Genomic DNA, 22,440 nt, shown 5'->3' with positions numbered 1-22,440 from the left:
CCTGTTCTAAGGTGAGTCATAACAGCAGTTCTACCACCATACAAACATATGATAAAAAATTAAGAAATGGGTCCCCACTTTAAAGTTGTATATCAGCTGGAGATCAAATACAAATAATTGCCATTAAAAACATATCTGGATAGGAATTATTTGGATACCTATTAAAATCTACATGATAATGTAGAAGAATAAATAATATATACTTTCTGGTGTGTGGTTTTTATAATAGTGAGGTTTTCATTTATTTTTGCTTTTAAAAAAAGGAGTTAAAATGTATATGGCTCACTTAGGATTTAAGCTGTGCAAGGCTTTATCGTGTATGCTTAAGTACATTCTCACTAAATTTGAAAGTGGTGTCATAGTGCTTTAAAAATGCGGTGAGACTGTGGCCTTGCTCCACACCTTATTTGAGTGCTTTAGTTTGGCAGGAATGTGGCCTTAGTCTGTGATAATGTCTCTTCCTTGCCTTGAAGGATGAGGAGAAATAAGGGAGTGATACAGAGATCCTACCCCCAGGGCTGAAAAAGATCCCCCAGGCAGAGGATCTCAGGGTTCTTGTAGATCCCACAATCCTGAAGTCTGCCCATGCTTGGTGTAATGAGTGCGTGCCTGCTTGTATCTATGGATTCACACATTACATACCTGCATATATTATTTGTTCTACCATTTGTGTTCTGCTTCTAGCCAAAAAAGGCTTCCAGCTTACACACAGTTTGATCAATTTAAACAATAGATTGATCATCCTTACCTCCAGGGTTTATAATCCTACAAGCCTACTGAAATCATGCACTGTACTCTTTTCGGCACCTGCTGAAAACAATATTCTTTAGACAAGCCTACCCGGATGCTTAGAAAGTTGAGGTAATTTAAATCTGCTTTAGTATTTTATTTTTTGTATGTTTTAAAGTATGGTTGTGAATTTTTCTCATTTTTATTGCTCTCTCTTTTCATCAGCCGCATTGAGGTTTGTTTTTGCAATCAAGCAGTGTATAAATTTTATGAAATAAATGAGCAATAAATGATAAAAGTCAGGGCACAAAAGGGGGGAAGCACAAAGAAGGATAAAAACAAAAGCAAACTCAAGTCTTAAAGTTATGTAGTAATAGTTCTTATAATACGCTGCTGAAATGGAAGCAGCCTGATAGAATCAGCCGAGGTGGGAGACCTGGGCGGCACTCATGATGCAGAACTACAACTCCCAGCACTCCATGCGGCCTGGGTCTAATGGGAACATTTTTGAACGCTCAAACGCCCCCCCCCACCTCCACAAGCCCCGCTTCCTTTCTCTCTCTTCCAATAAAGTTCAAGCTCCTGCCTTCCGGCAATCCAACTAGCCAATCCGCATGCTTGGAAGACGAAAAAGAGGCGGAGCCGAGGGCCCCTCGCGGCGTGCGAGAGAAAAGGCGCAGCGGAAGACAAGGCTCCCTCCAGTTACACGCATGCGCTCAGACTCGTGCACGGCCCGCCCGCCCCGCATGTCCGCCCGCTACGCAGCCTCGGCGTCTCTTGCATCCGGGTCCTTCCTGAGCGCGACTCGCCAATAGGCGAGGAGGCGAGAGGCTTGCGCGCGCGCGCTGGAGGGCCGGCCTGGCTGGTTCCGAGGCTGAGGGGGAAGGGCGCTGCATTGTGCGAGCTGCAGAAGCGGCAGCAAAATGGCCGCTGCGCCGTCTGGGGCCGCCGCCGCCGCCTTCGCCTCCCCCGCCGCCTCGGCTACCGCTGCCTCGTCTTCCTCCTCCTCTTCTTCGGCCAGCGGCGCCCCGGGCCCCAACCAGACGCCGACGGAAAGCAAGAAAATCACGGAGCTGCGGGTTATCGACCTCAAGTCCGAGCTGAAGCGCCGCAACCTGGACGTGGCCGGCGTCAAGACCGTCCTCATCGCTCGCCTCAAGCAGGTGAGGAGGAGGAGGAGGAGGAGCGGGGTAGGCCGCGGACCCCGCAGCCAAGCGCCGGCCTGGCCTCGGGAGGGAGCGAGGAGGAGGGCGCGGGGCCTTCGTGAGCGCCCGGCTCACCTTGCCTCCGCGGCCTCTCCCTCTCTCCGCCGCTCGGCGTCCTTCCTCTTAACCGCCTTCCAACGGAGAAGCGCGGCGGGCGGAAGGCTTTCCTGCGCCCCGTGAAGGCTTTTCTTCTTCCTTTGCCCCCGCAATTTGCAGGCTGGTAGCGCATTTCTCGCTCCGGAGACGCCGTGGGGTTTGATAGGGCTTAAAAAACAGAAAACTATTTCGAGAGAACTCTTTGTAGGCGGTTCTGTGGCAATGGCTGCTCTGTATCCTGCCCTGAGGTCTGCTATAGGGCAGCCGATACAAAATGTGCTTAATAAAACAAATGGGCGAGATTGAAAGTGAGGGAAGGAGGCGGGAAACCCTCAGCAGTCAGCGAAGGAGGGCATGTGTGGAGTTGAGCTTGTGCTCAGCTAAGTCACGATGCATCTTCGTTTTTATTCTTTCCTCCAAGGAGCTCCGGGTGGTCTGCATAGTGGTTGTCTCTCTCTCACACACCCCTCCAAAAAAAAAATTTGCTCCGCACAGCAACCCTGTGAGGTGAATCAGACCAGCAGTTAATGGCTGGCTCAAGCTCTTCCAGTGAACTTCATGGCTAAGTGAGGATTTGAACCCAGTGGCGTAGCGTGGGGGGTGCAGGGGGGACCGGGCGCAACATCTGGGGGTTAGGGTTAGGGGGCGCAAATCCACGGGTTAGGGGGCGCAAATTACTTGCCTTGCCCCAGGTGCTGACAACCCACGCTACGCCACTGTTTGAACCTGGCTAGTCTGACTGCTCAAACCATTATTCCATCTTGTCTCCTGATAACAATTGCATATGGCTGTGCATTTATCATTCAGTAAATGTTTAGGCATTGTGAAGTTGTCTTGGATCTCGGCTTTAGAGGCGGGGGTTGTTCATACTACACTTATTTTGAAAGTTCTGCATTGGCTGCCTTATCACTTCTGGGTTTAGCTTAAGGTGTTCGTGGTGTTTAACTTTTAAAACTTGAAAAGATATGGGGCGCAAATTCATGAAGCAGCATCTTTTGCCATACCAACCTACCCATATCTTAAGATCTTCTGAAGAGGCCTGCTCCAAGTTTCTGCTTTTATACTATGCTTCTGCAAATGAGATTCACAAACGAGAGTGATGTTTTCTCTGGTGGTATCCCAGATTTGTAATGCTCTTCCTATGGTGCCAACGTTACAGGTTTTTAGACACCATGTGAAAACATTTCTGTATGCTTGGGCATTTTAGATTAGATTAGATTTTTTAAAAATCATGTCCAGGTTTGTTTTGGGCTATTTTGTTTTGTTTTATTGAATATTATTAGGTTTCCTTTTAGTTTTAAAATGAATTTTTATATTGAATGAAATTTATTTACTCTTTCTACACCACTATGGAATCTTTTAATGAAGGGTTGCTAAATATTTTAAAGAAAGTAAAATCTTGTTTGTTAGGTTTTCAAAGGCCTATTGTAGTTTAATGTTTGTACAGCACTTATAAATGTTGGGGGCTTCCTAAATAACCAGATTATATCTGGAACCCTTGGCATATTTAAGAAAATCACAGGTTTGTACTGAGATCCATGACAGTTATCCTGCTATAAGTTGTTTCTGGTACCTGCAGGCATACATAGTGAAAGTTCTGTTAATCACCAATTGCTGTTAATGTGTTTGTGACAGACTTTTAATTTGCAATCTGTTGAATCCTGTACTGCTGCACCCCCATTTCTTCATGGTTGTTACCGTATTTGCAGATGTCATAATTCCTGAGTCTCCGTTCTTTTGCCCAAGGCACAGAACAAGGGCAGCTCCATAGGTTGTTAGATTTGTTGATTTATTTAAGAACACTTTTAACCCATTCTTCATTGATAGGCAAACTCAGAGTGGTGTACAGTAAAACAAATTAAAATTGCAGATAAACAGCTTAGACTAATCACAGGGTAGGTAACTCTCCTACTTAACAAAACCTGTGTAAACAAATAATACTTTAAGCTGGCAATGAAAATGAATTGGTGCCAGCCATAACCATGGATTCCACAACCATGGCACCACTACAGAAAAGGTCCTTGTATGCTGTCTGTATGGCATAATCAACATGTGACAGAAGTGAGCTGAAACTCAGTGGCTTGCCCCTCACCTTTGAACACAGATCATATATTGCTTTCAAGATGAACATGAATAAACTGTGATTAAAATGCCAGATTAAATGTGTTGGGTATGGCCAGGAGATTTAGTCCCCCTCCCCCCTGCTCCTCCCATGCATTTATTGTTTTCTGCCCAGGACTACAATTGTTTCAAGTACATACTAGATTGGTTTAACTTTGTGGGCACAGGTGTCTAATGATGCATATGTTGTTTGTATGTCATCATTTAGTATGGAGGACTGCTGCATGACGTGTGCAGCTATCCTGTACCTGTGGAATTGCTGGACTGTACCTGGGTCTCATATCCATGCATAACAGACTCTCAGAACAATTATATTAGGTAGTCGGTCTGCTCAGTCTTGTTCATGTCCATTCAGAAGTCTCACTTCTAAGCAGTGATGTGGGTGGAACATTTTCTCAAAGGAGTAATTTCCAGAGCTTTATTTTTCCACGGTAAAAAAATACTTAATAAGTTCTTTGGTAGCAATGAATGGTTGCCATTTGCAAATAAATTTTAGGCAACCTTGGCAATTCCAAAGTTTTTAGTTTGAGTACAAAATGCAAGTAAAATATCCAAATACTACCGGGGGGTGGGTGGGGGAGGCTATGACCATCGTTCTTGATGATTGGCCATGCAGACTGGGGCTTTAAGGGGAAACATGCTGTGCTTGTATTATTTAATTATCATAATTATTGTCATTCTGTGCTACTTTTCCTCTCATAGGAGGAAGTGCAGTATAGGGTAGTTTACAGCATAATAAAATTTGATCTTAAGAAATCATGTTAGATATTAAAGCTACATAACTAAACAAAAAAACCTAACTCATCCCAGGGACATTTAAATTTCTTGTGATGATGCTGGTATGATCCTGTTTGATTAAAATTTCTGTGGCAGTCAATCAGTGAGGTCTCTCAATTATCCCTCTATATATTTTCACTGGAATGAAATCCAAGGATACTTTGCAGGAGAAACTGGAGAAGGAGAGAAACTTGCACATGGTTAGGCAGCTTAAGTCACATTGAACTCAGTGACAAAGGTGTATCTAGGGTCCTTTGCGCCCTTGCCAAGGAGTGATATCTGCACCCCCCCAAAAAAAAATAACTTCACCCATGTTTGATCTCACCACTTATTGAACATACATTTAACCTATAATTATCACTGACTGGGGAAGGGACACCAAGGGTCATTTAGTCCAACCCCCTGCAATGCAGGATTTCTTATTTTTGTGTATCATTACCATTCAACTCCCATTTTATAATTTTCTCCTTTGTATGCCTGTTGGAGGGGTGTGAGGAGATGATGAATATTTCCACCCATACTGTCTGAAATTGTGATATTCAAAAGTAAGGACAGCAGGGTTGAGGTTTTATGACCTTAGTTTAAAAAAATCAGCATTATGATATTCTTTAAGATATGTGATGACAATAATTATACACAATATTCCAGGAGCATCTACAGAATAGACTTGTATAAGGCCATTACGATATTTCCATTTTTTCCCAATCCATTTCCTAATGGTCACCCATTTTACTGCTGCCACAAACGGGATCAACTTCTTGAGCTTTCCACTATAAACCTAAGATCTCATTCTTGGTCAGTCACCGCAAGCTCAGACCTCAGTAGCATATATGTAATGTTAGAATATTTTGCCCCAGCATGCATCACTTTACATTTGTTAACACTGGACCAGATTAAACCATTCACCCAGTTTGAAGAGATCCTTTTGGAGTGCCTTTTAGTTTAAACTACCCCAAACAACTTGGTGTCATCTCCAAGAAGGGTTAGAAAGATGTTCTGTCTCATCCTGCAGACTTAGGTTCAAAAAGCAGGCGACAACACATCCGGTAAATCTCACTGTCACAAATGGGCAGGACCGGAACAAAGAATTAGACCAGAATGGGTTTCTTACCTATTTCAAAATAGAAGCACTTACACTGCTCCCTCCATACCAGATACACAAAATCACACTTCAGAATGAGTAGGTACACAGGAAGGATGCCCCCCCCCCGCAAAAAGCCTCCTTTTTGTCATAATTTCCAGTTTGCTCTCCCCACCCCCATGCTCAACCTGCATTCCTAGAAAAAAAAGATGTAGCAGAATCCAAATAAAGGGATCAAACCTTTGTTTTTCCAGGCAAGCCAGCAAAAATAATACTATGAGAAGAAATGAAAGGCAAAGTGAGAAAAGCGGCATTGATTTACTGCAAGGTGGATTTGATTTAAATCAAATCGATTTAAATTATGATTTAAAACTAGTCAGTAAGGCTTGATTTAAATCACTGGTCAGTAAAACTAGATTTAAATCATTTTTTTACAGAGAGACTCATTCTTGTTGGTATAATCTTAATATTTACAAGCATATGAAGGTTCAATTTTTAGAGTAGTTTTTAGAGTTATATCAAAAATTACTGATTTGGTTATACTATTAGAAATACATAGACAGATAATTATGAAATTATGGTGCGGTTTAGTAAGTTACCTGTTTATATTTGGACAACTTTTCTGCTGTACTTTATTGGAAGGAGAAAAATGATCATTTACTTAATAACCATTAAAACATTTTTTTAAACTAAAACAAGAACATTATAGCATATGTATCCATGTTTGTTAACTGATGTGGTTAAACCTTAGACTGAGTTTCAGGAAACATGAAAAACTTAGTTTTAGCACACATGGAAGACTACATTTAGAAATATTTTTCCTGCAAAAGCATTTTATTTTAAAAATCCAATTTAAATAAAAAAAAGATTTAATTTTTTTAAAAAAATGATTTTTAAATTATTATTTTTTTAAAAAGCATTGATTTTTATCCACCCAGCTTTACAGCTAGATAGGGCTGGGCCACGTCAGCTTTTCAACGTTGCAATGTATCACCAGCCAAACATCATGATATGGCAATACATCACAGTGTTGAGATGAAGGGGATGCAACACCCCCCCCCCAAGTTAGGAGAGGGGAGGAATGAGCGCCATCTTCCTGCTTTGCGTTGCTCGCTAGCCTCCCCAGCACCACAATCCCTTCCCCTAGGATAGCTGCTTTCCCAAGGAGCCAAATTCTCCTTTGGGTTCCGCTGTGCTCCTGCCTGATTTCAAGCATCCTTCACCGCACACCCAGTCCTATGTGTTCCATCACCCATCCACCCCCCAGATTTCAAACATCCTTCACCACACTCCTGATTCTCCATGCCCCACAGAGGCCTAGGAAGAGGAGGCCCCCAGCCTTAGTGGCCCAATGGAGACTGGCCAAACGTGAGGCCAGTACCTTACCTTGGGCATTGCTGGGCCTGCATGGCAGAAAGGCTCCCCTTCACCAGGCACTTGGCTTCCAGGCAGGCATTGCACTCAGCAGGCACAAGAAAGGCCAGAGCAGTGCTGGCCTGCATGCCCGGCTTCCTACTTGTCTGTCCGTTCCCAACAGCAGGGGCTGGTGGACTGGCTGGCTAGGTAGGCTCCCTCACCCAGGTGTTTGCTTACTTCGAGGCTGCCTCTGTTGCTGGCAATCATCACCCACTGGCTAGCCCCAGAGGCACCATTCGCCTGCGGAGCTTGTAGCGAGGGCTGCTACAACATACAGCTACACAAGCTTTTGGGAGGCAGAGAGATGAGAGGTCATCAGAGGGAAGAAAAGAGGGACTGAGGCTGGTGTTGCCCACGACAACCCTGACCACCATTCAAGGCACCCAAGGGGTGCCCTCTCATTATTATAAAGTGTTATTAGGATCTTCCTCAAGCACCTCACCAGAACTATGCAATATGAATTACACTTTGTCCTTTGCAAAATGCCCTTAACTTGAGGTTTATTGTATCAGTGCAAAAACTAAATTGTACTTCATGTTTGTATAACCCAGTCCTGTGTTTCATTTTGTTAGGCTATTGAAGAAGAAGGAGGGGACCCAGATAATATTGAAATAGCTGTCTCAGCTGATACTCCAAACAAGAAACCAACCAAAGGAAAAGGTCAGAACTTCTGTGAAAGTAAACTTTATGAAAATGGTGGTGTTAGTTAAAGAATCTGCTATTGAATTTTAAAACACTTTTCTGCAAGTAGAAGGTATCCTGGTATTTATTGAGATACTAATTAACTGGTATCCTTATCTTGATCACACCAGTTTGTTTGAAGCCTTCGACTACCCTGCCCTTTGTTCCTTTATAGTACAAATGTCTAATTTGCTAATCTCCAGATGTTACCAGACTACAACTCCAGTTTTTGCCATCCTAGTCGTAATTGGGGCTTCTGGGAGTTCAAGTCCAGCAACATATGGTAGCCACTCTTGCTTTCTTGGCTCAGTCAACATTTAAAATTTATGCCTTGTTTTTCTTAACTTAAAAAGCACAGCTATCAGAATAGTTAGTGGTTCAACTGAAAATTTTGACTGAAATTATTCTTCTAAATGCATTTGATTCGTCATCATAAGTTTATTGTTCTAGCCAAAGGCCATGACAAACTTGTAAAATCATACAGAACATAAATCTATAATATAAGAGAGAAAATATACCAGAGGCACAAACAAGCTTAAATCTAATTTAATTTCAGATTACACCTCTGAATCACCAAAACAACTTATAGCAATTTTATCTAAAACACATTTTTCCTGGACTTTTTAGCTGCCAGTGTGTAAGGGCCCCTCCATTATTGTCATTCAAAAGAAACTCAACCATTTCTGCCAGAGTGTAACTGCTTGCTTGTGAGAACAAAAGTTTCCAAAAGTGATCTCCTGGATCTCTATATAAAGAGCAGTCTAACAGATAATGAGTGATGTCTTCCACCACAAAGTATTTCTGCATACAGGACCTTGTTATGGTAATGGCCATCCAAGGTTGCAGTTGGCATCACTTGGAAACACAGCTCAATAAAGGCATTTGGTCAGCTAACTAGCTCTGAAATGCTTTGTTGTCAGGAGTGGGTACGAAGGAAGAATTATGGTGTTCCTAATTAGTTTCAAGTCCTTTCTGGACTCTAGCCAGAAGAGCCAATCTCTTAATTGACACCAGTGTTCGAAATTAACCAGTCGCTAGTCTTTTTCTTTATTTTTTATCTTTGACTGAATTTGCTCTGTGGACTGCTAGGAAGCTCCATTACAAAAAAAAAACCGGCCGCCAAGCCAGTCAGCCTTCCTCCAGGTCCTAGAGAAGGCTGCTGCATGCTTATAGCAGGCGGCACAGAGGAGAACAAGTGCTGCTCCTTGTTGCAAAAGGAAGCATCTTTTACCTCAATAAGCCAATGCCTGCTCCCACAAGCCAAAGACCACAAGGGTCTCTCTACCCAAGAGAAGAAAGTCACCCACTAATGTTTCCCATTTTTTTTATGTCAGAAGACAACCCTCCCGATACCACAAATTGCAAAAAGAACCAAATATTTTTTTTACAAAAAAATAAACAGAAAGTGCTGTTGCATTGGGGGCGGGGAAATGGTGACTAACCATTCTGTTTTTGTGCCCATAACCCAGGTTCTAGGAGACATTTGGTGAATAGTTTTTGCATCTCAGTTTCTAACACTGATTGACAGTTATTCAAGGTCAATGTAGAGCTCAGTTCTGGAAAATAATAATAGTCTAAAACATCTTGACAGAGTTATCACCCAATTCCGTATAGCACAGGAAAACACTCAATTGGTATAGTAGTGATTCTTTTAATATATTTTAACTAGATGCAGTCTGCTCTTGCCTCACAGGTTGACCACTTGTATTCTATACATGGATATTGTGTACATTTCCCAAAACTTTAATGGAGTTGAAACAGACCCACAAATTTCAATGCCATAGGGCATTTGAGTAAGCACTGCTACCAAATAACTTTAGGGCAGGTTCCCTCCCTTATTGTAATAGAACATTTATCAATGCCCCTCTGGTTTTCTAGGCTTGGACTTTCCATTTGACACTTCCAAGAGCCAGTTTCACTAAAGAGTACACCCAAGTATCTAAATGAGGCAGTTTGTTCTATAGCTTGCTTCTCTAAACACCATTAATATCAAGGTCTGTCTTTGCCAAAATCATAATCCTGGTCTTATAGCAATTCATAGATAGGCTTTCCTGTTTACAGTATTTAGTGAGCACCTCCAGGAGAGTTTTGAGTTCCAGTCAGGAAAGTGAGAGGAGCACTAAATCATCTACTTACATCAAGATTGAGATCATTCTGTTCCTAATCACCAGAAAGTTAAAAGGCCTGGGAGCCAGTATGCTCATGACATTTTAAAGGCATCAGTCATACTACCATTTAAACCTACTGTGACCCTCATTTTTGTGTTTCTGCATAGTTCTTGAATCAATAGCAGAAGTCTATAGTCGATGTTGGCAATTTGAAATTTCTTGCACAGTCTATTGCAATTAATATAATTGAATGTAGCAGACAGATCAATAAAGGTTGCATAGATTATTCTTAACGTTCTTAGTATATTTCTTTATAATATGGTTCCAAGTAAAACATTGATCAATGGTACTGTGTCCTCTGAACCCTGCTTATTCTTCATGAATAAAGTTACTTTGCAGCCAGTTTGATAACAACCTAATTGGCTGGGCCCACCCATGCATAAGTGCATGTAAGTGGAGAACACCCTGGAGAGTCCTCATGGCTCCTGAAGAGACCTTTGCCAGAGCCCAAAGAGGACTCCCTCTTCAGGCTCTGGGAAAGGTCTCTTCAGGAGTCATGAGGACTTTGGAGCCAGAGCCCAAAGAAGAAGTCCTCTTTGGGCTCCATGGTTTCCTTGCTAGTCCAGAGGGGCAGCAGGGCTTTGTTGAGACTGCTCCGCCTCCCACCTAACAGCTGATGTGCAGGGTACTACAGCAGCAGCTGCTTCCCTACACATCAGCAGAGCAGCTCAAGAAAGTCCCACTGGCCCTCCAGCTCGTGAGGACACCCTCTCCAGAGCCCGAAGAGGACATTGGGGAGTTGCCTGTATTTAAAGAGTGAAAAAAATTGTTCCCTTATTTCCAGGAAGTTGTACCATAAATTGTGCAAAATTTCAGCTTTTCCCATCACAAGTTCTATAACAATGAAAGTTTAAATATAATTTAACATAAAGAGCATGCTGTCATACAAGTAGCTTATGTTGTGCAGTAAAGATAAAACTTTGCTCAGTAAATTTACTGAAGATTTTGTTTTGTACTATTTGAGGGGGAAACCAAAAAGTTTTTTTAAAAAAGAACTTTCAGTTGAAAAATTACAGGCCAAGCTATGAATTTGTGGAAGCACAGCTGCTGAAAAATAAATCACCCATTGCTAAATCAAATTGAGTGATGTGATTCTCTGCTCAACTGAGCTAAATAAAGATATTCAAACACTGTTTTTTGCCCAAATTGAGTGCTTTTCAAGGTGGGCATCTTGAGTTCCAAGGAATAGTGTTCAACAAAGTGGCTTTTCTGGAAAAATCTGAAACTGCCACGTTTCCTTAATATTGTGCCGGCATTCATTGTTACTAATTTACTTGTGAAGTAAAAAAAATTCCATAGAAAAATTAAGCATTGGGATTTTTTTCACTTTTGGAAACATTTGTTCCAATCATCATTAGTAGTATGGGTGTTCTAACCCCACAGGAACAGTGACTACTGGGGCATGGGAATACTACCTGTTCTTAGTTTTTAGTGGTGTACATTAAATTTACAAACACCTTAGAATATTTGGCTGTGGTAGTTGTTTGGTTAGTAAAAAAATTGAAAGCATTAAGTTGGTTGAGATGCATTTATATTAAAGGGTCATTCCATATCATGTCATCCAATTTTCTTAATATATTGTACACTTGTTGAATGACCAAAACTAAGTTTAAATCTAAAATGTTTATTTTTTTATATCATCCCATTTTTTTAGTTATGAAGGTTTGAAGTTTTTTTTTAAAAAAATGGCAATTTTGGCCTTGCCAGACTACACAAAAACATTAAAAGCTCAGCCAACAATTAAGACATTTCAAAACTCAAAATACCAACCTATTCAGAACTGCATGGGCTTTACTATGATATGTCATATGATGGGCTTACTTTAAATTTTAAAGTACTTCATTTCATGGACATTACAACAAAACATATCAAACAAAATTATGACACCTCTGTAACTCTTTAACTGGTGCTAAAAATTGGATCACTTGATATGGAATGACCCAATGTCAATTTATTATTATTACATTTATATTCCACCTTCCATCCCAGAAACTCAGTGTCAGTACAGTGGTACCTCGGGTTACATATGCTTCAGGTTACACACTCCGCTAACCTAGAAATAGTGCTTCAGGTTAAGAACTTTGCTTCAGGATAAGAACAGAAATCGGGCTCCAGCAGCGCGGCGGCAGCAGGAGGCCCCGTTAGCTAAAGTGGTGCTTCAGGTTAAGAACAGTTTCAGGTTAAGTACGGACCTCCGGAACGAATTAAGTACTTAACCCGAGCTACCACTGTACATGGTTCCTCCGCTCTCTGTATAATCCTCTAGATTAGGCTGAGAGTTGGTGACTGGCCCAGGGTGAGATTCATGGCCAAGTGGGCATTTAGACCCTGGTCTCCCAGGTCCTAGTCCAACTAACCGCTGCACCATGCTGGCTCTCAGACAGATAAGGATATGTTGTTGTTGATGATGATAAAATGGTATTATTGTTAAACCCCGTCCATCTGGCTGGGCTTCCCCAGCCACTCTGAGTGGCACTCACATGGCACTCAAATATATCTATTGAGGGACATGAATGCTCTACTCATGTGGAAGCCTTAATCTCTAGTAGAATTTACAGATTAATTTGTCTGATGTTGACATCACATCTTAACCTGGGGCAGCAAATGTACCCCTCAGCTGTTGTGAACTCTTAACTCCTTGAACACAAATGTGTTACTTTATGATACCTGTTTGGAATATTTATTTGGCTAACAAGGAGAGTTGTATAGATACGCAAGTGACAATGTGATATGAGAATATGAGTTCAAGCCACGTGTTTCTTACAAGAAGGGGGTATTCTGTGAATCCTGTGGATCAGGGCCAAGTAGCAATGCGTGATTCTAGGGCCAGTAATGCAGCCGCACTACGCAGTAGAATAACACATGAAGGGGATGTTAATGATGAATTTCCATAACTGAGAGGCAGAGATGCTCACCAATTCAAATATTTTACTTGATAGCAGGCAATTGCAGAAGACTATCAATCTAGATTGTCACAGTATAGATTTAGATTAAGTTGATTAAGTTCTGTCTGCACCAAAAGCTCTCCCCCAAAATTTAATGTGAATAAGGCTTCCTACAACATTCAATGTGTTGTTGCTATGGTTTGTTTCTACTTGGGGTAAGGGGCTAGGTGATTGGTTGTATGTTTTTTGGTTAGATTGTTTTTCTGGAGTGCCTTATTCGTTGAGGGCTTTCCTGAGTCTTGTGGTGAGAGAGACACTTGAAACGGAGCAGATACAAGCTTGTCACTGGCATATCATGTCTTTTAGGTAAAAAGCAGGAAACTGATGAATTAAGTGGTGATACTTCAGTGGAAGATGATTCCATGGTCAAGGTAATTCTGCTATGAAAAATAAAACTGGGGATCCAGTCCTAAGTTTTGCCAATTCATTCTCATTTCTAAACAATTTTGACTGTAAACCATCTTTGATACTGAATTTGCAGTTTATTGTTATTCAGACTAAGTTAGAAGCTCTTGGTTCCCTTTGATTTCAGTGGGAGTTAAGTCATCACTAACACATCCCATTGAGCTCAGCTTCCTTCATCTGCATACAGTTCTATGAGACCTTGCATACCAACTGTAATAAAGTATTGTTGGGCAAGTTATCTGTCAAGGAAGCATGAACGCTTTGTAATTTGATGAAGAGACCTTATGTTTAGTTAGAATCCTAGGTTTTAAGGCTACTGAATTCAAGATACAAGAAATTTCCTTCTGATATATTAAGTTTAAGTGTTGCTCCTATTGAAAGGAGAGTGAACTGGAAGCTCAAGATGCAAGTGACCAGGATGGAAATGATGAATTGAAAGAGTCGGAAGAATCCGCAGAAAACGGAGAGGAATCCTTGAATTCTAAAGCGGTGCCTCGTGTAGACAAGAAGAAAACTCATTCAAAGCAGACAGAGAAGGACTTGGAAACCCAGGTATACTGCAATATAAGCAAATTATTAGGATGGCGTCTACAACTTTCCTTTCAAAATTTGTCCCATTAAGATTCCATAAATTCACCTGCTTCCTTGCCCATGGTGATTGCCTGTCTCGTCTTGGGTCAGTGCCACTTCTTCCACAGCAACATCCACTTCATTGCTGTTGCTGTTTCATACAAAAGTCAGGCCAAGGGAAAGAAATTGCACCGCCTTTCCTCCATGAACAAAGTGGAGAGGGAAAAGGGGTACAAATTCCCTCAGGAAGGAGCAATGATGGATGCAACAGAAATAAGTGCTTTGTTTCCATTTGTGTGTGTGCTAATCTGTTGCCTCCTCTCATCCTCTGTGCAATGTGAATGTTTAAACCAGTGGAGCTCTTATGCACCAGCCTGAACCTCCTCTGCAGCTATGCTGGCCTGGTCCAAAACTGGGAATATAATTCTAGCTTGCAAAGCAGAGCCTTTGGAAGACAAGTATGAAGCACAGTCTGGCAGCTGGTCTGTGATTGCTAGTTTTATTTTCAGTGAATTGGCAGATTCACAGGAGGTAAACATGTGCTGGGAGGATTGCATCCAAGGATAGGTGGGTAAATTGGTTTAATCCTTGCCCTGCTTCTCCCTTCTACCATGCAGTCCTAATTATCCCCACCTTAATCCCAAACGCACTCTTCAGAGAGAGAAAACAAAGGCAACATAAATGGAGAAAGTGCCATTTTAGAAACCCAAGCTTAAGTGAGCAGCAAGATGTAATTTCTCCTCTCCTCCAGTTCAATTGTGATATTGGAAAGAGGTGTCATCTGAATTACTCATGGTTGCTTCAGGTTCTGTGCGGCAAAACACACTTTGTTTCTATTTATCTGTCTTTCAAGGCCCCTTCTGTGTGATGCCATCACTCTCATTGGACATGAGAAGAGCTGGCATTTATGAAGTTGGTGGGATCAAGATGTCAGTGTGAATCTTTCCCCAACCTGTTCCCACTTACTTGGGAGTAAGTGCCATGGAACTCTGAGACTTACATATGACTAAGCCTGCTTAGAATCAAGCTGTTAAGAACACTTTCCTTAGCTAAATATAGTAAGGGAGAACAGTAGTAAAATAAAATAATTCCATTGATCTGCTCATGCAAGAAGATAAAAGTCCTGAATAGGATTTACTGCCATGGGAAACAATTAATTGTCCAAATTTTGATAAAGCTACAGAACTTGTAGTTCTTTGTGCTGAACAATCATAACAACCAGCACATATTTGATTAGACACAACCTCTCTGTTTGTCATCTTCCCTAAATCTTCTTTTGGCAGGAATGTTTGTTTGCAAGTGATGCTGGGATTGAGTACATTGCTAGAAAATGATTGGCCATCAATTCCAGACTCAGTTGATGCTAAGATCTAATTTCCCTTTGCTTCTTGCCTCTTGCTGCAACTGTGTAGTGTAAAAAGTGGATTAACTGCCAGCAAGAGTGTTTACCATTTGTGACAGTTTTTCTGGGGGAATGGAGCTCCTTGCTTCCCCATATGTCTCCAGAGATTGGAGTGGGGAAGAGAAGCCTTTCTGTCCTGTTGCAAGGTATTGTGGTGCTCTCTGGTTCATGGAAGAACCTTATTAAGGCGAAACCTTCGCATGGCACTGTTGACAGTAGCTCAATTTATGGACAGTTTGTGACTTGTCAAATAATATTGTTCAGTAACTTTAATATATTTGGAAATGGAGACTGCCCTTTGTAAGCTCAAGATAGGACTTGGTGTGGCTTTCATGGGTCTGAAATTTTGGTTGCCCAGCCACAACTGTGCAGCAGATGAAACAAAGAGAACTCAATGAGCTTTGTTCGGCTGGTCAGCATTCTGTTAGACAGGTCTGCTCCACTGCAGGAAATTATGGCAAGGTAGAGAAACTTGCTTAAGCAGAGGGTTGCAACATTACCAGCTGTCCCTTCTTGTTACTGCTCACCTCCCCAGTGGGAGTGAACCACACCCAAGGCAACTTGTAAAAAGCAGTTGTCATTCAAAGTGCAAGTTCTTGGTTAGTGCTTTTGCTTGCTTCTGAAGTAAGCCAACTTACTTAGGCTGTCTTTGTTTATTTCCTCATGTTAGGCCAGCAATATTCGAGATACAGAAGATGAAAGCTTTTCCGCTAGTCATGTAAGTTTCTAAATTGCCTTCTTAAACCTGATTAGAAAGCTGATTATATTTGAATTCAGCTAGAAGGGATCTATAGGGACCACCTCTAAAGTGTCAGGTTTAGTTGCATTGTAGAAAGACTTTGTATACCTTAATCTATGTCATCTAATTCCACAAAACTACTGAAATAAATACCATGTGTTGTGGACTATTGATGAGATTATGGCTTGCACCTTACTGTCTCAAACCAGACTACTTAACTGTTCCCAGAATATTCCAGGATATCCCTGGGTCTGGTGTAGCACATTGTGCAAACTAGTGCCTATGCCCCCCCCCCCATTTTATTTTATTTTTAAAATATTGCCCTGCATTGGCTTTGCTCAACAGTCACCACTGCCGGACATGGATTCTTCCTTCTTGTGTAGTGAAAGAGCAGCCTTCACTAGAGTTAGTTACTTGCTCCGAACCAACTTTTAATGACATCTGCAGGAAGGTGAACTTGCCTTGAAACAAGGGTTTGGGGTGCTATTTAAGGGGCACCACAAGGGAGGGAGATGAACCATTAGCAAGTTTGACTGCACTAGTTCTATTGAAATGTGTGGGAGCAGGATAATTTCATAAATGAGAAGGATGTCTCCTGGGTTGCTGTACCTCAGTCACCAAAATCTTGTGGAGTTGTGTGGTCTTGGATTACATACATAAGACATTTAAAAGGCTTCCACTGGAAATTTTAGGACTTCCTGAATATAGTCAAAAGGGAAATGGCAGTTCCTTCCCTAGATCTCATAGTATGTTTTTGGAGTTTCCATATTGTAGACAAATCATTCTTTGAAATAGTGGAAGCTGCAAACCATCCACTAGTACTAGCTTAGAATGTAAAGCTTAATAGATTTCAGCTGGGCAGATATCTGTTAATTGAGTCTTTGCCTTATTAGAACAGGCACCTCAATTTGTTCCTCTAGATTGCCATTAGTTTACTGGCTCTGTTTAAAATGTATCCTAATCTAGAATGCTTATTCGATTTTTTTTTTATTTTACAGGATGGAGAGGAAGAGAATGAGAGAGGTATGTTAGAAGTTCAGTAGAGTTTTGTGTGTTCTAATATGCTTCAAGTTGCCTTTTGTAAATGGCAGTTGTATTAGTTGGTTCTCTATCAGGCATTTCAGCTATATCTGTGCCTTTGCAATGAAGAGTGGTTGGATCCATGCTCTCTGTTGGCTTTTCTGCTTTTAAATTGCGCATGTGTCTATCAGTTACTTCAGTGGATGTTGTTACATGCATATGACCACAACATGCCTTTAATGGAACAAAGATCCCAGACTCCGTGGATCTGAATCTTTTTTTCTATTTTTTGGGGAGTGGGGGGTACGGTAAGTCTTTATGTCTATACATTCTCTTGCACTGCAGTAACAGATAGGTGCCAGTTGAATATTACGTATTCTGCAGTTTGCAAGCCATTTGAACTACAGGCCACATTCTGCTTCCACACATTGGCAATTGCCGCATCACGCTTTACAGCCTCACATGAAATTTTGGAACAAGTAACAATGGAATCATCTAATCAGCATTGCCTTTAAAAGCTACAGAAACCCACCCTGGCTTCACATTCTTGCCAAAGAAGACTTCTAGAGAGCATGCTAAGGACCTTGCATGTTGTCGACTAAAGGACATGGAATCATTGTGACTCAAGCATAACAGTGGAAATCTTGAAAGGGCACTTGTGGGTGTCAGCCACAGACTTGGTGTTTGGAAGGGATCCGAAGGCAGAAGCTTTTGTGGAACGTAAGAATGCTGATGGAAACACTATTAACAGAACTGAGAGTATTGACCCCATGGACACAGGATGAAGACTCCGCATCCTTTCTGAACTTTGGCCTAAGTTGGTGCATGAACAAGAACAGCCGACATCTGCGACTTCACCATGGTTGACAGCAAGAGTTGGAACGCAGAGGACAGTGGTTATGCAGCTATGAAGGATTCGTCTATTGAACTATGAGCCATTAGAAGGATATTGGAAGACAAAAAGACTTGTCAGTGGAAGTGTAGATATACTGACAAGCAGTCACTATTTGGTCATGAAGAAAAACTTCTTTGCACATTAATGCCAACATTGGAAGCCAGATACTTGTATTGAAGAACAGGTATCTGCTGGATGGAACCTTTGTCTAACTTCTGTTCTATTTTGGTATTTATGTCTAGAGAATTTGTTTGCCATGAAGAATGAGTGATCCTGGGTAAAGGATTGGTTTATATGTTAATGCCCCTTATGCTTTCCTTCCCCCCCTAACCTTCCATCAGTTCTAATAACTGGCTTTGTATTTTCTAGGTCCTCTCTTCTAGCTTATACATATGCAAATGTTTAAACTTCTTGTTTTGCCATATTTATTCCTGTTAAATCCTCTTAGATAAAGCAGGTTCTGGTGATGGTACACAAGAAGTATCTAAGCCTCTTCCTTCAGAAGAGAGCCTAGCTGAGGCTGATCACTCTGCTCAGGAAGAGATGGAAGCTAACGTGTCTGTGAAAGAAGCTGAGGATGATAACATATCGGTTACAGTCCAGGCCGAAGATGCCATCACTCTGGATTTTGATGGGGATGACCTTCTAGAAACAGGTAAAAATCTGAAAATTACAGATTCAGAAGCAAATAAGCCAAAAGACGGACAAGATGCCAGTGCACCGAACCTGGAGAAGGAAAGCAAGGATTATGAGATGACAGAGAACCATAAAGATGGTAAGAAGGATGACTGCGTGAAGGGGGATCCTGTCAAGAAGGAAGCCCGAGAAAGCTCGAAGAAAGCAGAATCTGGAGACAAAGACAAGGATACTTCGAAGAAAGGTCTCTCGTCTACTGGGGCCTCAGGTCAAGCAAAGAGGTTTGTCTTTCTATGTCAGTTCTTTAAGATACTGCCAGCATTCGATAAGATCACTCTGCATTAAGGGGGTAGCAGCAAGAAACTTATAATTAGTATCTTATGCTCCTGCCTATAAAATGTTTTGACGGCCATAAGTTACCTGTGTGTTCCTTAAAAAAAAAAATCGGGATCTTCGTATATGCTTTGTCCTGCTGGCTGCATTGGCGAATTGACAGCATTTTATTTTTTATTTTTTCAAATAGTCAAGTTTTATGTATCCTTGTGATGATGGTAATGAACAACTCTCAGTTCTGAGAAACACCAGTATGAAGTCAAGTCCCAGTCCTGAAAGGTGGAGAAGATTACCATATCCACTGAATAAAATTGTCAGAAAATCTAGATCTTCGGGCATCTTGGGGAAAATCAGTGCAAGAAAACCATGATGAGGGAAAATCACTTTTCCTCAAATAACAGTCCAGCCCTCCTTTTTTTGTTTTTGTTTCCTTTTTTTGAAATGACTTGCTTAATAATGTAAGATTCTGGACAAGCAAATTCTGCATGTTCAATTTTATTTGATTTGTTCCTCCTTTTAGCTCTACTAAGGAATCTAAAGAAAGCAAGGCTTCTTCAAAGGATGAAAAAGGTAATGTGTCCTTTGTGATATGTTGCTATCTTGGATCTGGTAGCAAGGCCATGAGACTAGAAAGCTTCAGGGATGTTTCTGCCTGTCCCGGAGGGGGTGATGCTTATGCCCTCCTCCCCTTCAGGTTTTTTCCTTTCCGCTATACAGCCTGGCTTCAATTAGCTGATTTGAAAGGGTTTTTGTTTTTTTTTACACAGCAGGCTACTTCTAAGTGGGGTGGTATGACTCTAGTTACTTGAGATGACCAGGTGTCAATCTTGTTCCACTGCTACTTTTTATGCTATTGAGTGAGTGGGGAAACGTTGTAGAAGCAAAAGTGTTCCTTCCATTACTACTAACTTGTGCCTGTGTCTTAACAAACGTTTTCCCAAACATCTTTGTGGAGTAGGAGGATCCTACTGAATATATCCTTAGTTGTATTCCAAATATTGTTTGTTACTTGAAAAATGTGTCATGCATCCAGTTGATGATTACATTGCTCTGTTGTATTCTCATCCTAGAAAGAATCTATAGATTGTTCATGCTAGGTAGTAAAGTTAATTGTAAATGAAATTTTAAATAGAAGACATCTTCATTTGAGACAATGGTCTCCTTACAAGATGGCATCTGAAATGAGGTGAGAAATCCTAGGCTTGGGCGTTTGACTGGTCAGGTACAGTCAGCAAATAAGTTAACTTCTTTAAATTCAGTGGATTACTATAACTTAACAGTTTTTGGTAAGGTTTTTGTAACTGAACAATTTCACTGGGCAGTGTCTTTAGTTTTCCCCCTGGAATACTTAGGGCAGCCTATCATTATACTTTTTAAAAATGAATTTCAAATAAGTAAAACAAAATAACAGCACAATTTTAATAAAAGATCAGTTGTGCTAAGAGAGCCAATTCTTCAAGCATGAGCTTCATTATGAAGGAGATGCTGCCTGGTTTCTGGAGTAAGCAGGATTGAGACATGGCCATCCTTGGCGGGGGAATTTGCCGCTAACTGCTTATATTCCTCTTTGGAGGAGCCTGCAGTTACTGCAGCCGGTCCATAGAAGCAGCTTTGCACTGCTGCTGTGTTTGCCCCTGACTACTGCAAGGCTTGGCTGCAAACTGCCTTTTCTGCCTCCCTTGCTAACAAATGGCACCATCATGAAATAAATGCAACATATTAGCAATCTGAGTTGCATGGAATATTTGACAAGTCTGCTGACTATCCTGCAAGCCTAATAGATCAGGGGTCAGCAACCCTTTTCAGCCGTGGACCGGTCCACCGTCCCTCAGACCATGTGGTGGGCCGGACTATATTTTTTGGGGGGGAAATGAATGAATTCCTATGCCCCACAAATAACCCAGAGATGCACTTTAAATAAAAGGACACATTCTACACATGTAAAAACATGCTGATTCTCGGACTGCCCACGGGCCGGATTGAGAAGGTGCTTGGACCACATCCAGCCCCCAGGCCTTAGGTTGCCTACCCCTGTAATAGATCCTTGCTTGAAATATGTCCTCGGCCAACATAACTTGATGCAAGAATGCTAACTAATGGGTATTTAAAACAACAATACCATGAAGTTTGTAAGGTGTAATTTTTAAAAAATGGAGGCACATACCTGTCATTGTCTTCTCAAAGGTATCTTAGAATAGTCTGCTTGTTGGGACCATAGAATAGTAGAGTGTTGGCTAATCTGAGCTGTGGCAGTTCTCTAGGAGCTCATGAGAAAAGGGTCTTTCTCGGCACCTGCTATCTGAGTGGTTTCTGGATGTGCTTGCTTTAGAAAATCTTTAAAAGCGCATCATAAGTGTCTTTGCTGCTGTAAAATTGGTGGCACAGATTGCATACCCCCCAAATCTCCCCTCTTGCTCTCTGATCTTGGTCTTTGCGCACCGTTTGCTTATTAAAAGAAAATTGTGGGTAGAAGTCATCTTCCAAAACTGCACTTTACCACTTGGATGCTAGTTTTTAATATTGATACTGAAATGTTCTGTGAAATTTGTTTTAGGAAGTGCAAGCAGTGGGAGCAGCAGCAGCTCTACTAAGAACTTATGGGTTAGTGGCTTGTCTTCTAACACAAAAGCCGCTGACTTGAAAAATCTCTTCGGCAAATATGGGAAGGTATGGTTCCGTTTAACAGTATCAGTTAATGAATATGACGTTGACTGAGGTTGCAAACAGTGTTCACACACTTGGGAGTGGTATGGCTTTAAACACAAACAAACAAATAATAATTTCACTTAAAATAGCCTAGATTTGAATGTATTACTTAAAGTCTGCACATCTCAGAACTGAATCTTGACTGTTGAGCTAAAACCTATTTTTCTATATAAAAGAACAAGCCAGAAGCAAAAAAATACAGTGGTGCCCCGCAAGACGAATGCCTCGCAAGACGAAAAACTCGCTAGATGAAAGGGTTTTGCGGTTTTTGAGCTGCTTCGCTAGACGAATTTTCCTATGGGCTTGCTTCGCAAGACGAAAACGTCTTGCACTTTTTTTTAAAAGCCGCTTGAAGAGGCGCAGTTGCGACGGACCGTGCTTCGCAAGACGAAAAACATCGCAAGACGAAAAAACTCGCGGAACGAATTATTTTCGTCTTGCGAGGCACCAGTGTAAAGACTTTAAGATTAGACTTCATACAATAACCTATTATGTGCAAAGTATGAGTACTTGGA

The 22,440-nt window shown here is 41.4% G+C and overlaps 1 protein-coding gene across 1 annotated transcript in view; it reads left to right on the top strand.

Annotated features, from left to right (window-relative positions):
• Window positions 1-1,601: 1,601 nt before the first annotated feature.
• Window positions 1,602-22,440, top strand: part of SLTM (SAFB like transcription modulator) — a 38,142-nt gene continuing 17,303 nt past the window's right edge. Inside the window, exons 1-9 of the mRNA XM_080980689.1 lie at window positions 1,602-1,892; window positions 7,998-8,085; window positions 13,526-13,590; window positions 14,006-14,176; window positions 16,267-16,314; window positions 17,334-17,358; window positions 18,699-19,167; window positions 19,740-19,789; window positions 21,774-21,886. Of these exons, the coding sequence (XP_080836815.1) occupies window positions 1,653-1,892; window positions 7,998-8,085; window positions 13,526-13,590; window positions 14,006-14,176; window positions 16,267-16,314; window positions 17,334-17,358; window positions 18,699-19,167; window positions 19,740-19,789; window positions 21,774-21,886 (1,269 nt within the window). The 5' untranslated portion in view covers window positions 1,602-1,652. The remainder of the gene's footprint in view (window positions 1,893-7,997; window positions 8,086-13,525; window positions 13,591-14,005; window positions 14,177-16,266; window positions 16,315-17,333; window positions 17,359-18,698; window positions 19,168-19,739; window positions 19,790-21,773; window positions 21,887-22,440) is intronic.

The sequence above is a fragment of the Podarcis pityusensis genome, assembly GCF_964106645.2.
Source record: "Podarcis pityusensis genome assembly, chromosome: 14".
Lineage (NCBI taxonomy): Eukaryota > Metazoa > Chordata > Lepidosauria > Squamata > Lacertidae > Podarcis > Podarcis pityusensis.
Note: the sequence above shows the minus strand (reverse complement) of the source record. Positions and strands in the feature narration are given on the sequence as shown.